Source organism: Nelumbo lutea, chromosome 1 (assembly GCF_056320005.1).
Source record: "Nelumbo lutea isolate HS-2025 chromosome 1, American lotus-T2T, whole genome shotgun sequence".
Lineage (NCBI taxonomy): Eukaryota > Viridiplantae > Streptophyta > Magnoliopsida > Proteales > Nelumbonaceae > Nelumbo > Nelumbo lutea.
This window is the reverse complement of record NC_142684.1, coordinates 41,329,836-41,346,301: the sequence shown is the minus strand read 5'-3', so window position 1 is coordinate 41,346,301 and position 16,466 is coordinate 41,329,836. Positions and strand designations below refer to the sequence as shown.

The 16,466-nt window shown below is 38.5% G+C and overlaps 1 protein-coding gene across 1 annotated transcript; it reads left to right on the top strand.

Annotated features, from left to right (window-relative positions):
- Positions 1-354: 354 nt before the first annotated feature.
- On the top strand, positions 355-12,993 carry LOC148874386 (T-complex protein 11). The gene is made up of 11 exons (XM_088965192.1): positions 355-727; positions 1,445-1,569; positions 2,301-2,745; positions 2,899-3,014; positions 7,890-8,664; positions 9,116-9,577; positions 9,696-9,884; positions 9,979-10,206; positions 10,618-10,969; positions 11,072-11,255; positions 12,256-12,993. Exons 1-11 carry the CDS (start codon positions 500-502, stop codon positions 12,734-12,736), a joined length of 3,585 nt encoding a protein of 1,194 aa, XP_088821318.1. The 5' UTR covers positions 355-499; the 3' UTR covers positions 12,737-12,993.
- The last annotated feature ends 3,473 nt before the right edge of the window (positions 12,994-16,466 follow it).

The following is a 16,466-nucleotide window of genomic DNA, read 5'->3' as shown; positions in this document are numbered from 1 at the left end:
AAGATAAGATATGAATAAGATATTAAAGCAATAAAATAAAAAAAATTAGGGCCTATTTGATTTGCAAGGATAGGGCCATTGGTTAGATGGAATTACTGGCCATTTCCTCTCTTTAAAATGAAATTTCATTTTAACTTATTTCAATTTTCATTTCTATTCCTATATCTAAACCAAACGGATTAGGGGAATAGACGATTCTGACTGTGAAAGATTTAATTTAGATTCCTATTACAACTGTAAACCAAAAGGATCCTTTACCTGATAAAGTAATAAAATTAAAAAAATTAATTAAGGGCATTTTTGTCAAAGTAGCATGTACCGTGGACACACAAATACGCGTGTAACAAAAGCCACGGAAACAAAAAGAAGGGACGAACGAAAACGAAGAAGCAAAGGAGCGTTGCTTCTGTACCTATTCTTTCCTTCACTTCCGTTCTCATCTCCTCTTCTTCTTCGTCGTCGTCGTCTGCTGTGTGTATCGTAGGCAGGAAGGGGAAAGATGGAGGTGGTCGAGGGCGTGGCTGCTGGTCTGGAATTGACGGAATCCGAGAGGCTAGCCGGGATTGCGATGGATTTTCCGGCGGGGGATTCAGTGGCCGAGACGTCTTCTCCGTCTTCCCCGCTGAAGTTGCCTCGGAGGTTCCGGAAACGGCTTCTTCAAAGCAAGAGCCCTTCAACCGCAGAAGAAATTGAAGCCAAGCTCAAGGAAGCTGGTCTCCGTAGACAGGTACTTTTCATTTTCTGTTTCTTTTCGTCCTCTTTGAATTGTAATTTATTACTTTCCTTTCTTATGGTAATTGAACTTTGATTGTTTTTGTTCTAATAGTTCTTTTTGTTGGTCTTTTTTTAACTTTTTTTTTTTTGTTGCTTTTAAGTTTGGTTGTGAAGTCTATAGTCTTTTAGAGTTCTTTTTTTTTTCCTTTTTTGGAAAAGTTTTTGCTTAATTCTTTGCACTTCTTTTTTCTTTTAGCTGCTAGAATTCAAGCGAAGGCTCTTAATTTGTTCTCTGGTGGTTTTCTTTCGTTATCTTCTCGTATGGATTTTCCTTTTCTTTCTTCGCTCCTTTCTTTTTCAATTAATTAATTAAATTTCCTTGGTAAATACGTTCTTCTTGAACTGCTGATTTTGTTTCCTGCAATATTTTTTGTTGTTTCAAAATTCATTTTTATTCTTTTTCTTATTCCGATTTTGATACTCTTCTTGTCTTTTGTTGTTTCCATATCTAGTTGAATTGTTTTTTCTTTTTCTTTTTTTTTGGGTCACTAAAGAGAACTCTCGAGTGTGTTTTTTGTTCCTTGTTCTTCAATTCCTGGCGGTGAGTTTTTACTGTAAACAATTATTCGTATATTAGTTGTTGGAGTGTTTTTTTAATAGATTATTGTATTTTGAGGTATGATTGAACTTGACTGAAAAGATTTTCTTTCATTTTTGGTTTTGGATGCAGCAATTCCATGAGTGGTTGTCAAGAAAGGCTCGTCCAAAGCCAAGAAGTCCGTCATGGTCTTCGTCTCAAGACGAAGACTTGGGGCAGCGCCTTGAAGCAAAGCTCTATGCCGCTGAACAGAAAAGGTATTCTTGTTGTTCAGATTGATCTATTTTTTGGGTATTGCTTTTTTCAAGAATTCCATTTGTTGGTATACATCCGCCTTTGTTTCCTTTCCTACTTTAAACAGTTTCAATAAGAGTGATGATTTTTAGTGAAGTTTTAATTCACAGTCATACTTCTCTTAGGAAATTAGAACTTAATTGTAAATTCATCAACCAACGGACTACCTAAATATTGATGAGTCAGTGATCTGCAATTTTCATTGATATGCATATTTATCTTAGAAAGGATTTGTGTTCATTTAGGCCAATTATCTTTTTCTCACCATTTAGTTTCAAAAGTATCTTACTTGATTAATTGGAAGTAAGAAAATATTCAGACTAGGATCAACTTCTTGTCTTTTTGATTATCATGCTTATGGTGCATCTTATATAGTTCACCTGTATGCATAGTTTTGAAAGTTGCAAGCAACTACTTAACCTTATACCTTAGGCACCATTCAATTTCTTTTTCTTTACCTATAATATAAGTAAACAAACAAATTGATTTACTTGTGGATTGTATGAGTATAATAACAAGAAGAATATATCTGCCCACGTGGAAATTCTACTTAAATTTTGAAAGTTAAAATATGTTCCTTTTTTTTTTTTTCATTGTTATTTTCTGTTTTGCCTTTTCTTTTGATAAGTTTTTTTTTTCTAATTTTCTTTTCATGAGGTATATTTTGAAAAGTTACGTGGGCATGTATAAACAGATTAAGCATTCTAGCAAAGGCTCAGATGCGCCTAGCGAGGTTGGACAGTCTGCGACAAGCAGCTAAAACAGGGGTAGAAATGCGTTTTGAGAAGGAGAGGGAGGAGCTTGGGACAAAAGTAGAATCCCGAGTTCAGCAGGCAGAGGCTAATCGGATGCTTCTCATGAAGGCTTACAAGCAACGAAGAGATGCAGCAAAGGCGCGAACAGCTCAGTCATTATTGCGAAGAAAGGTTCAGGAGAACAAGTATAAGGAATGTGTGCATGCTGCAATTTCCCAAAAGCGTGCAGCTGCTGAGGAGAAGCGATTGGGATTGTTGGAAGCAGAGATGACAAAGGCACGTGCAAGGGTCTTGCAAGTTCGAAGGGTAGCTAAATCTGTCTATCACCAACGAGAGGTTGAAAGAAGAATATTGAAGGACAAGTTGGAAGATCGCCTTCAGAGGGTATGTACTTTCTGCTCTGTAGTAAAACTTTATCTTTTGTTGAGACTTTTGGGAATTTTGATATATTTTGTTTTAACTTATTGTTCATTTTGTTGCAGTCATTTCTTTCATTATTGTTCTGTAGTTTCTTAATGAAAATCTGATGATGAGCAGGCTAAGAGACAGAGGGCAGAATATTTGAGACAAAGAGGAAATTTCCATGGTTCTGTTCGCATTAATTGGAACATGATGCACAAGCAAGGGGATTCCCTGTCGAGAAAGTTGGCGAGGTACATAAACTGTAGTCATCTGGCCCTAATTAGGCATTCTTAACTATTTTTGCTGTTTAATGGTTTCCTGAGGTCTGATAACTTATTCTTAGCTCTGTTTGAAGTTCAGCATATATTTTCATGTAACTTAATTAGTTCATACTCTATAGAAGCAGTTCATGATATAAACTGGAACTTACCCTACTTTAGGAATACAGAATAACTTAACAAATGATTCATCCATTATCTATCCAAAAACAAAAAAAAAAAAAGAAAGAAAAAGAAAAGAAACCCATCAAGTAAAAAAAGGCAAATGATCCATCAATTGGATTATAACATATCAAATTGTCATTGTATTTTCCCAAGATATTTGTGTGGAAATATCATGTGAAGTACCAAGGAAGGAGGATATTTCTTGGAGACAAACATCTAGATGCAAGTGGCTCTTGGAAGGAGATGGCAACACAACATTCTTTCATTCTTTAGCTAGTGGTAGAAGAAGAAAAAAACCTAATTTCATGTAACTTAATTAGTTCATACTCTATAGAAGAAGTTCATGATATAAACTGGAACTTACCCTACTTTAGGAATACAGAATAACTTAACAAATGATTCATCCATTATCTATCCAAAAAAAAAAAAAAAAGAAAAAGAAAAGAAACCCATCAAGTAAAAAAAGGCAAATGATCCATCAATTGGATTATAACATATCAGATTGTCATTGTATTTTCACAAGATATTTGTGTGGAAATATCATGTGAAGTACCAAGGAAGGAGGATATTTCTTGGAGACAAAAATCTAGATGCAAGTGGCTCTTGGAAGGAGATGGCAACACAACATTCTTTCATTCTTTAGCTAGTGGTAGAAGAAGAAAAAACCTAATTTCTAGGTTGGAAATGGATGACCATGAAATAATTGGGGAGGAGGAGATTATTAATGTTTTTATAGACCATTTTAAGGGCATCTTTATGAATTTAGGGGAGAGGAGCTTATTAGATCTTGAGTGGTTTAGAGTGCATGAAGCCATATCAGCATCCTTGGAAAATGTCCTTATCTTTGAAGAAATTAGAGAGGCTGCTTTTTTTTAATGGAAAGATCTAAAACCCCAAGACTGGATGAATTTTCCATGGCCTTTTATCAAGAGTGTTGGGACTTTATCAAAGGAGATTTATTGGAAGTTTTCAAAGAGTTCTATTTTGAAGGGGAAATCTCTTAAAGAATAAACTCAATATTCATTGCCCTAATCCCTAAGGAGGCAAAAGTACTAAAGATTTTAGACCAATAAGCCTAGTGGGAGGTATCTATAAAATCATAGCAGAAGTTTTAGTTGGGAGATTGAAGAAGGTATTACCACTAGTAATTTGATTAATTTCACAATATCAAAAAGCCTTTGTTGAAGGGAGACAAATTATTGATCAAATATTGGTGGCAAATGAATGTATAGCAGAGAAGAGGAAAATGAGAGGAAATGGGCTACTGTGCAAATTGGGTCTAGAGAAGGCCTATGATTTTGTTGATTGGTCTTTTCTCCATGAAATACTAGAGAAAATTGGTCTGGGTGACCGGTGGAGGATGTGGATTAAGGGTTGTTTAAGTTCAGTGCATCATTCAACCTCAATTAACGGTGTGACTAGAGATTTCTTTCCAGCAAAAAGAGATTTGAGACAAGGGGATCCCTTATCTCCCTTCCTTTTCACTTTGGTTGCTGAAGTTCTGAGTATGATGATTTTGAAGACTGAACACATTAATTGTTTAGAGGATGGAGAGTAGGAAGGCTTGAGGTGGCAACAGTATTTCAAAAGTGCAAGGTGCAAAAAAGGTGAAGGGGCCAATTTGCACCCGAGGCGCAAAGCGCAAGGTGAGGTGCACGCCTTTTTGAAGCAAGGCGCATAAATGCAAAAACAAATGCTAAAAAAATAAAAAATGTCAGAAATTTCAAAATATGCCAAAAAAATTTAAAAAAAGCCAAAAAATAAAAAATACTAAACATAATATTAATAAAAATATAAACTTAAATTTTAAAATAAATGTTTTAAAAAAATATTATCTAAAATTAAAATACATAAACATAACATGTAAAGCATATTCAAATGAGAATTTAAAAATAAAATCAAACTTATAAAAATTTTCAAGCATGTAAAATCCATAATCTCTTTTTTTTCTCAATTGCATTACTTCAAGTAGCTAATATGATGTAAAGCATATTACATTCCTGATTCTACGATCCGCCTTTGTGCCACATCCCTTGAGGCAAGCCCAAACAAGTCCATGTTAGGGTCTTAAATTCTTAATTCTCATATAAAATAATGATTTTATAATTTTAATTGCTTTTTAAGAAGATATTTTATTAGGATGAATTTATTAGGATGAATGAATGAACAACATTAGCAAATAAGGGGTTCATGGGGGTCTAGGAGCGGAGCCCCCAACCTAGCTGCTAGGTTCAAAAAAAGCAAAAAAAACATCAAATTTTCGAAAGGCGCTCACCTGGGCTGAGGCGCAAGGCGCACCAGGCGTACGCCTTTTGAAAGGCTGTGCCTAGGACCTAGGCAAGGCGCATACCCTAAAATGTGCCTCGCCTGTGTGGCTAGGCATGCCTTTTAAATCATTGGGTGTTAATCACTCATTTGCAGTTTGTAGATGACATCTTTTTTTTTTTTTTGAGGGAGGCAATCAAGAAAATATAAGAAATCTGAGAGAGCTCATCAATTTTGTTTCCAAGGTGAAGGTGAATTGGGGAAAGAGTTGTATAGGGATCAATGTAGAAGAAGAAGAAGATTTGAGTGTCTTGGTTGGGATTCTAGCGTGTGAGGTTAAACAATGGCCGTTGGAGTATCTAGAGTTACCTTTGGGAGAGAACCTAGGATCGTAGGTTTTTTGGAAGCCGGTGGTAGAGGGGTTCACTAAGAAGTTGGTTTTTTGGAAGAGGAACTACTTATCTCTAGGTGGGAGAATAACTTTGATTAGAGAAACCTTAGCCAACCTACCACTCTATTTCCTTTCTACTTTTAGGATTCCAAGTAGGATAGCAAGATAACTAGTGAAATTTATGAGGGACTTTCTATGGGAGCCTAGGGATGAAAAGAGAACATCTAGTAAAGTGGGAACAAGTTAGCAAACAAAGGAGAAGGGAGAACTAGGACTAGGGAACCTAATTCACAAGAAACACATCTTTGTTAGAAAAGTGGCTTTGGAGGTTTCCTTTGGAAAAAGATAGGCTGTGGCATAAGGTCATTGAAAGCATTCATGGGTTGATGAACAATGGCTAGGATGCAAAGGTAGCCCTTTCTTTAACCTCGAGCTCTCCTTGGAAAGCAATACAAGAGGTATATCCAACCTTTATCAATCTCATCAGGTTTGGTGTGGGACGTGGATTGGGAAGATCTTTGGTTGGCTGAAAGTCCTTTCAGTTCTCTTTTCCCTGACCTTTGTTAGTGTCTAACTACAAATTCCAACCTATCTCTAGTTTTGTTACCTTTTCTCCTTCCAGTTTGAGCTAGGACTTTGGTTTTAGAAGGGGGTTGAGGGATCACGAGTGTGAGGCTCTTATTCAATTGTTAGACAAACTTAAGTCATCTTTCTTGGTTCAATCTATGGAGGACACTAGAGTTTGGTCTACCTCTTCTGATGGTATCTTCACTTGTGCCTCTTTCTTCAACACTTTTGTGCCTCTTTCGCTTCCTAGTGAAAGAGATTTGGAGGAAGCCCATTCCAACCAAAGTTTAAGCACTGTGTTGGGAGGTTTTTCTCGAGAAGGTGAACTTCCAAATAAATGTCTCCCCTCATGTGTGCTTTTTTTTTTTTGTGTTGCAAATGGAGAATCCCTGTCCCATTTATTGATCCATTGTCCTGTTGTGCTTTTTGTTTGGGAGTCTATTTGCTCTCTCTTTGGTTGATTACTCCTCAGGATGTAGTGAGTCTCTTCAACCCAAACTTCCTAAGGTAGCCAATGAAAAGAGGAAGAGTCATGTGGAAAACAGTTAGGGCGGCATTGATGTGGACTGTTTGGGAGGAAAGAAATGCAATGATCTTCAATGAGAAGCATAGGTCAAAGGAAGAAATTGTGGAAACTATAAAGATAAAGTTGCAAACTGGATGAAAACAATTGATCTCTTCCAAAGATTTACATTGATTGATATAATAAAGGCATGGAATGAAATGGCACACTCCTCCAAAGAGAAAGAAAGGTGATGGAATGGAAGTCCCCAACTAGCAATGTAATCAAACTAAACTTTGATGCAAGCTCTATTGGTAAACCCAGGATTGGCAGATATTGGTGGTCTGTTCATAGATTCTTCAAGCAAAGTGATGGCTATGTATTTGGGACCTTTAGGGGTAGGTGATTCACTAAAGGTTAAGCTGTTGGCGCTGCTACAAGGTCCAAAATTTGCTAAACAAGCAAATTTCAAAAACATGGAGGTTGAAGGGGGATTCATAACTGGTTGTCTCTTGGACTACCACCATATGTAGTGTTCCTTGGATTTATAGACATACTCTAAGGGAAATAGAAAGCCTGTTAAGAGACCTCAATGCCACTTTTACTTGGATTGGAAGGACTGCAAATAGGATGGTCAACACATTAGCCAAGCAGGGGGTCTATAGGCAGCAGCTGTTTTGGGCTTCATTGTAATTCTCTTTTAGTTATTGCTTTTCAGACTTATGCTTTATTGTAATTCTGTAACTTGTTCTCTCACTTATTAATAAAATTGTTCTTTTCTTGCTGATAAAAAAAGTCATGTGAAAAATGAGAATTAAGTTTCTTTTATTTCAGAGATTTGTAGGCTGAAATACAAAGATATTTGGGTGAAAATTTTCTCTGTCTATTTCTCTATTTTCTTTCTACTTTTCAAGGTAATTGTTTTATTATAGTTCTAACAGTTCTGGTGCTTAATTAGGTGTTGGAGACAGTTCCTAAAGCTGAGGAGAACTACTTTTTCGTTGACAAAAGCTTATGAAGCCTTAGAAATTAACGAAAAATCTGTGAAGTTAATGCCATTTGAGCAGCTTGCTTGGCGGATAGAGTCGCCCACAACCCTTCAGACTGTGAAAGCTTTACTTGATCGATTTGAGAGCCGATTCACTGTCTCGCATGCTACTTCATCTACTTCATCCAGTTTGGAAAACATTGATCACCTACTCAGACGCCTTGGTTCCCCACTCCGCAGGAGTTCACGTGGTAACGCATCCAAGGCCAAAGGGCCAAAGAAAGTGGTGTCCAGTACAGAAGCAGTTAAAAGTCTAGTTAAGTTGTCAAGATATCCAGTGAGAGTAGTGCTCTGTGCTTACATGATTTTGGGCCATCCAGATGCAGTTTTCAGTGGGCAGGGCAAGCGTGAGATTGCACTTTCTGAGTCTGCAGCAAATTTCGTCCAAGAGTTTGAATTGTTGACCAAGATTGTATTGGATAGCCCCACACAGAGCTCTCTTGAGTCTGCCCCTGCATTGCCAGGTCGGCGTACCTTCAGATCCCAGCTTGCAGCTTTTGATGCTGCTTGGTGCTCTTACCTATATTGTTTTGTGGTGTGGAAGGTTAAGGATGCTAGGTCACTAGAGGATGATTTAGTGAGAGTTGCATGCCAGCTAGAGCTCTCTATGATGCAGAAATGCAAGATAACTCCACAAGGAGATAATGGTGACCTTACACATGATATGAAGGCTATTCAAAAGCAGGTTTTACAATTACTCTGCTACCTCCCAGTTTGTTAAATAAGTGTCTGCATATTAAGTTAATCTGGGTATTTTCATGCAATTGGCAATGATAAGGTTATAAAATATATACTAGCACATTGATTTACAACTGTAAGATAATTTTGAACATCCATTCCAGCATATTCTTTTTGATGGTGCAAAGGAAATCTATAGAGTTGATGATTTATCATCTGTATTAGATTACTTTTAGCATTTCAGGAATTTGTGGTTTGGGATCAAGCATTGCCAATCCCCCCTTCCCTGTAGGTGCAAAAAAAGAACAAAAAGAACAAAACTTCTACACCTTGTATACTAGTTGTTATGTTTGATGGTTGAGTGTGTATTCTTCATGTTTGTGATGGTAATCCTGCTCCTTTCTTATTTATTATGAGCACTATGGATTTCACTTTATAGCTCCTTTTTCTGATGCTAGGTCACTGAAGATCAGAGACTTCTGCGAGAAAAAGTACTGCATCTTAGTGGCGATGCTGGAATAGATCGTATGGAAAGTGCTCTTTCTGACACACGGTCTAGATTTTTTGAAGCAAAGGGGAATGGGAGCCAGTCATTGTCACCAATTGTTCATATTCCATCCCCAAGTTTATCCAGCTCTTCAGCTGAGTCTTCCTTTTCTGTTTCAGATGAAGGAAGTAAGCCAGTTGAGGGTGGTGAGAGGCCTGGCCATGTTGTCCGGTCGTTATTTAAGAAGGATGCTTCTTCCCCACCTAAAGAAATTAAATACTCTACTCCTGTCAGAAGTGTGGCAGATTGTCAATCAGGTAGTTCTAGTGAAAATTTGATCATTGAGAATGAACTGCTTGTAAATGAAATCATCCATGAGCACCGTCATGCTTTTGCTGATAGTTTAAATAATGAAGATCAAAATGGTGCCAAGGTTGGTTTATATCTTTCAAATCATGTCCCCTTGATTTTCTTTCTTTATTTATATCAAGTAACTTTTTCATGTAACATGTGAGCATTGAAATTCTAACTTTTTCTAACTTGTTGAGAAGGTAAAAATTAGAGAGACAATGGAGAATGCTTTTTGGGATGGTATCATAGAGTCTATGAAGCAGGATGAGCTCAACTATAGCCGGGTAGTTAACCTCATGAAGGAAGTGAGGGATGAACTGTGTGAGATGGTTCCCCATCCCTGGAGACAAGAGATTCTTCAAGCCATTGATCTTGATATTTTCTTGGAGGTAGCTTTGGATACAACTATCTTGACCATCTACAGCCATTAATATTATGACTGCTTTAATAAAACTATTAATTAACAATTAAGTCATTCTGAAGGTGCTGAAGTCAGGAAATCATGACATGGATTATCTTGGAAAGATCATGGAGTTTGCATTAGCCACTCTGCTGAAGCTTTCTGCTCCAGCTGTTGAGGATGAGATGAAGAAGACTCACAAAAAGTTTATGAAGGAATTAAATGAGATCTCCAATGCTGGAGAAAAATCAAATGCTTTATTTGCCATTGTAATGGTTAAGGGTTTGCGTTTTGTGATGGAGCAGATTCAGGTTAGTTTATTGCTCTGTCTTTCACCTAAACACATTTCAATTGATACTTTGAGAATTTTAAAGAACATGTTGATGTAAGCTTGAAAGTTTGAAAATCGATTCCTCACATTAGATGTATGTATAAAGTCTATTACTTTGTGTTATAGCTATTAATACTGCTGACAACCTGATGCAGATATGAAAGCATGTAATCCATGGAGAAATAAATCAGTTTTCTAATTCCTTAGCCAATTTCAGAATATTTGGGTTGTACTATTATAGAGATATTGGTATTTTTTGAGTTTATTTATCTTATGTTTGTGCTTTGTCAATAATAATGTTTCAGAAAATAATACAATTCTCTGATATGGGGTGATTTTGCTCAACTCCTCTATCTGTATCTTTGTTAAAACCTGTTTTATATTCTGGCAGGAACTCAAGAGAGAAATTAGCAAAGCACGTATAAGAATCATGGAACCTCTCATAAAGGGTCCAGCTGGCTTAGAATACCTGAAGAAGGCATTTGCCAACCATTATGGGTCGCCCTCTGATGCATCAACCTCTATACCATTGACAGCACACTGGCTTTCATCTTTAAAGGTTAGTTCAGAGCAGGAATGGGACGATCATACAAATTCCTTGTCAGCCTTAACAACAATCTCCACAAGTTCTTCTCAAGGACTTCCTTCTGCTGCCCTTAGGACTGGTGGTGGCAGTGTTCTTATACCATCAAACATAAGACAAGAGATATCCTTTCCTCTGGCAACAACTACTGCTGTCACAGGTATTGAATGCAAACTATTTCCACAGTAAAAGATCTTTTTGTACTATGAAGCCACATTTTCCTCGGTAGTGGTGTTTTATTTTTATCAACTTTCTGGAACAGGTAATCCACAATCAGAATGCATGGGAGAAAGGATTGATCTGTTAGTGAGACTTGGCTTGTTAAAGCTAGTAAATGGAATAGAAGGGCTAACGCAGGAGAATCTACCTGAAACCCTTAAGCTCAATCTCTTAAGGCTAAGGGCTGTTCAATCCCAACTTCAAAAGATTGTTGTAATTGCTACTAGGTAGGTCAATGTAACTGTTCTATCTCTTTTTTACCTTTTCCCCAAGTTTAAATTATAGTAAGGTTCTCATTTTCATTTCTTTTCTCTGGGGTTATATGTTCCCATATATCCCACACAATATTTTTCTGACAGCATGTTGAACCTAATTAGTCCACATAATATTTTTCTGACAGCAAGTTGAACCTAATTAGTCCTTGCCAACAACAATTTTGTGCATTCAATTGAGCAGTCATAAACAAATAAGGGGTCATTTACTAAAACACCCCCATAGTTTTAATGGGTTTACTAAAACCTATTCTATAGTTTGTGTTTTACACTTTTACTAAAACACCCCCTATAGATTGCAACCAATTTACTCAATCAACCTTTCATTAGATTGAAGTGGAAAATAACAGTTTTTGCCTTAAGTGTCTGTTGGAACCAATTTAATCTACAAAAAATAAATGGAAATGTCATTATTGCCCTAGTAAAACATGGGCAACAACTCTTTTGGATCATTTTTATTCCCTATTTGAATAAGGAAGACATGCTGTTGCAAACCAATAACCTGGGATGCACTATTTGAAGTGCTAGGGGTACTTTTGGAATAAAATACCATAGGTTCATGCCCTTTAACATTTTCCACTCAGCATAGGTGGTCTTTCAGACAGCAATATAAAAGATTCAACCGAAGGTTGATTAAGTAAATCGGTTGTTGCAAACTATAGGGGGAGTTTTAGTAAAATGTCAACTATAGGTAAGTTTTAGAAAATACGTGAAACTATAGGGGGTGTTTTAGTAAATGACCCATAAATAAACACACACACACACAAAGATATGTTTAGGCTTTGAGGTTTGTCTCAGTTTTGGCTGTGGAGTTCTAAGTGGCGTCAAAGAATGCTGCCTGCCCCCAAATTTTTAAGAGGATACATAGCTATACATTTTGTGGCCATTGCATCCTTGTTTATTTTAGGACTCTGATAGCCTACATACTCTAATCTGGATCTTCTGTGTGATGCAGCATGTTGGTTTTGCGGCAGACTCTCCTTAGTGAGAATTTGGTGAGCAATTCTACTGATATGAAGAAAACAATATCTGAATCTGTCAAACAACTCTCTGATCTCCTGGACCGTGTAGAGGATGTTGGAATTGTAGATATCATTGAAACTATTAGTGGTGTCTTTGAAGGTGGGAACAATGTCCCAGATGCAAAGAATCTCCAACCGAGGAAGGATATAATGGTAACTATGTTAAGTAAAAGCCTAAGAGCTGGAGATGCTGTGTTCATGAAAGTTTCAGATGCAGTTTACCTGGCGATGAGAGGAGTGGTGCTTGGAGGAAGTGGATTACAGGGAAGGAAACTGTCAGAGATGGCTCTCAGTCGGGTAGGTGCTATAGATCTTACCGATAAGGTAATTGAAGCAGGGGAGGTACTTGTCGTGGTAGCAGGAGTATCTGATTATGTTCATAGACCGTGGTATGCCCACCTAATTCAAATTTAACTGTGATCTGTTCCAGAAGAAAGGAATGAAACTTTCCTGTTTATTCCATTGTACAGATATGTACATTATGTGTCTTAGGATAGTTGCATGTGTATAGGGAGATGGTATTTTTTGTGAAATATGATGAACAGTAGCTGTAAATAATATATTTAGACTGAACTAAAGGTTTCTAGGAGTTGGTTGGTTCTTTTTGTGAAATATGATGAACAGAAGCTGTAAATAATATTTAGACTTAAATAAAGGTTTTCCTTGCTCTATCACTGCATTCAGTTTCCTCTTTCAAGAATACTAGTCGTGACCAGCCATGCACGGGCTTTGTTAGAACATATTGTGGCGCAAGGAGTCCTGACCTATTATTATAAGATAGATTTGGGTAATGAAGGACTTGGAAAAACACTCATTTATAAAATGATATGTAAATCTTACATTGCTTAAGAATGGGAAATAAATGTCTTACCTTCATTTATAAAATAAGTATAAAAATTAAATGAGGCCTAGTTCTTACTTTTTGTGCAATGGGTCCAAAGCTTAGCCAAACCCAACTCAGCTTGTGCTTGTGCAATATTTTATTATAAGTATTATTTGTTATTTCATTTAAAATTTTCGAAACTATTACATCTTTTTTATTAGACCCAGAAAGCCCATAAGCCCCACTCGGGCTCGGGTTGGGCTGGCCATGGGCTTACAATCTAAGCCTGGAAGCCCTTATCATTTGGAGTTTGAAACAACAGGGTCTGTAAAAGATGGCACCAGTTTGGCATTAACCGAGTCCATTCAGTCTCTTCTTGTTTATTTATTTAATTATGTTCTTCAGTCTCTTCAAATCCAACATTTATTAGTCATTTACTGCATTCTCATGATTCTCCTTTGTCAAGCCGAGTAACCAACAAAACATCTCCCTTGACAAAATGGGGTAGGGATCTGCTACTAACAAAACGCTATCAACTCCATCCCAATAGGCCACTGTAGCCTCACATTGGGAACATCTCACTTGTCATTCATAAGATGTTTCCAATGTGCGGCTTCAATGGTCAATTGGGACATTGTTGGCACCGTATATTTGGTAGTTAATCTGAAACCGGCAAAATGTTCATGTACGCCTGCAATGGCTTGTTGGGACACTTATTGGACCAGATCCAGACTCGTCCTCAAGGTTGCCAGCATGAAATTTTACAATCAGACCAATTAATGCCCTAAATATTTGGTAGCAAGGTACTGCTACACTTGCACGATCAACCGTGTAAGTGTAACAGGAGAACCAATTTCAGTTCAGTTTTCTTTAGTTATTTTGGCCTCCAGGTTCCTTCAAATAAGGCATATTGAAAATGTTTTCCACTTCATTTTCAGAAATAGATTAGGGAGTCCGAAGATGTCAGTAGAAGCCCCGGGAAGAGTTATCTTTTCTGTTTAACAGCCTGTTCACCTTAGAATCAGTTCAGCCGAAGGTAGGATCCAGTGGCCAGAAGAGCACCACATTGTCGTGTGGTGACCAGTGTGCCCCCAACAGCCCTTGAAAATCTGGAGGGCTGAGTGCTGACCAGGACCTTTGGTCAATGGAACAATGTAGGCAAGGGAAGTTGGCAAAATGAATCCGTAACCTCGAAAAAAGGATTGGCTTTGAGGGGTGTTTATGGGGGTCTTGGTCCTGAACCCGTTGGCTGTTGGCGGATTGCTCGATCTGCTCTCACAGTGAGTGATCAGGGGGCGGTAGTTGATGGCAATGTTAGAGAGTCTGAAGATATCAGTGAAGGCCCCGGGAAGAGTTATCTTTTCCGTAACGTCCATTTTCAGAAATAGATTACAGGTAATTACTACTTCAGATTTAGAAAAAAGTGCAAGAGATGTGTTAAAACTAATAAATTAATACGACCACTGGTGGGAATGAATGAATGAATGAATGAATGAGAGATGAGGATGATTCAAAGGGGGGGGGGGTGATGCACTAGGAAAAAAAATTTAGCTTTTAAGAATTGAATTAGGAGACTCGGGACATCACTAGGAGGGTATTACCCTGGTCAAATAAATGTCCTAACTCCTTGAATTTACTGATACGTATCAGTCCATACGCCCCATACATTTCGATATTGAAACTTGGAGATGAGAGGAAGAAGATCCAATTAGCTTTACTATTGGTGGCGACTGGTTGGGTATCTGTTTGGCAGTGAACAATGTTAGGATTTCGGATCACATTCAAATGGTAATTAGAGCCAATGGGAAGGGCTTACCTTCCATTCCATATGTTTTGTACATGTGGACCCTTCATTGAAGGAATGTGTAATCCATCATATAGATGGCCGAATCATGCTGGATGGTTGGGTGAAATTTCAAAATTTTTTTTCGCGTTTTAGGAATCGAATTCCTAGTTTTAGAAAAACCGCATTTTTCAATAACCATTCTTGCACCAAAACCGGATCAAATTTGAAACCAAAAGGAAGGGAGAAGTATACCTAATACAGAATTCACAGATGTAGCTCCCAATGTGGCATCACGACCAAACTAAATCCCAAAACCAGTTTCCACTAAAGATGGCGCAGCTTTGAATGAAGCTGGTTCAACAATGCTGTTTCAACAAAACTGCAATCCAACTGTATGGATCGAACAAGGGAGGTGAGCATGAATTTTCTCTGCAATTTTCGTGCAAAATTCAGAGAAGGAACTAATCAAAAATCAATCCAAGAAGGGAAGACCGAATTAGGGTTTCTGGCGGCAAGAGTAGAGAGAGAGAACTGAAAGCAAGGAGTGATATGGAACATGGTGTAGCCGTTTCTGGTCACGTACCAATTTTTTGTGATGTATCATTTTTTTTTTGGCTAAGTGCCTTGTCATTTGACCTGCTCCCAGGAGAGGATGGTGGAGCTCCCTGGTGGTGAGCTACCTGGTGACGAGCTCCCTTGTGGTGGAGCTACCTAGTGATGAGCTCCCTAGTGGTGAGCTACCTGGTGACGAGCTCCCTGGTGGTAAGCTACCTTGGAGGACTCGTCATTTGACCTGCTCCTAGGCGGCTTGTAACTCAGGGGATGGTGGAGTTCCCTGGTGTAGCGCAACCTGACTGTCCTCTGCATGAGGTGATCTCCTCTCCTTTGTAGGCGGTGGGAGTTGAGGGACCTATGAGAATTGAATCAGAGGACCCGGGGATATTTTCCCGGCAGGGACTCTCCGATGCCTAAGTTAGCATTTTGATTGTAGGGAGCTTGGAGAGAAATGAGAGAGCTAGAGAGCAGGGATTACCTCCATTTTTTCATTCCCCCCTTTGTCTTTGGGGGTCGGAGTCCTTATATAGCGGTGTCCAGTCAAATTAGGTGTAATTGCCTCTGTCAAGTCAAGCATAACCGCCTCTGTCTCTTTGCCACAGTCGTTACTGCCAGAGCTGAGGTGGCGGGTGTAGGCAGCTGTTACAAGGTACAGCTCTGCCACGCAAGGGACAGCTCTCAGGGCAGGCAAGCACGGTGTCGCCTGGCGAGAGACGTGGGCGCAAGTCTCCGGATCTGTCAGGTACGATTGTCAGGCAAGAGATCTTCCCGCGATACGCCGAGCTGCCCCTAAGTGGCGAACTACCTATGCCGAACTACCTGTAAGTGTCAAGCTCTTCGTAAGACGCAAGGCTGCCTATAAGTGCCAAGTTGCCCCTAAGTGGCGAGCTCTTCGTAAGATGCCAGGCTGCCTGTAAGTGTCAAGCTACCCCTAAGTGGAGAACTACCTAGTTGTCAAGAAGCTGCACTTAGTTGGCATG

Coding starts and splice junctions, on each gene's coding strand:
- LOC148874386 (XM_088965192.1), top strand. CDS start 500: ATGGAGGTGGTCGAGGGCGTGGCTGCTGGTCTGGAATTGACGGAATCC. Junction 1,570..2,300: donor TATGCCGCTGAACAGAAAAG/GTATTCTTGTTG, acceptor ATGTATAAACAG/ATTAAGCATTCTAGCAAAGG. Junction 11,256..12,255: donor ATTGTTGTAATTGCTACTAG/GTAGGTCAATGT, acceptor TGTGTGATGCAG/CATGTTGGTTTTGCGGCAGA.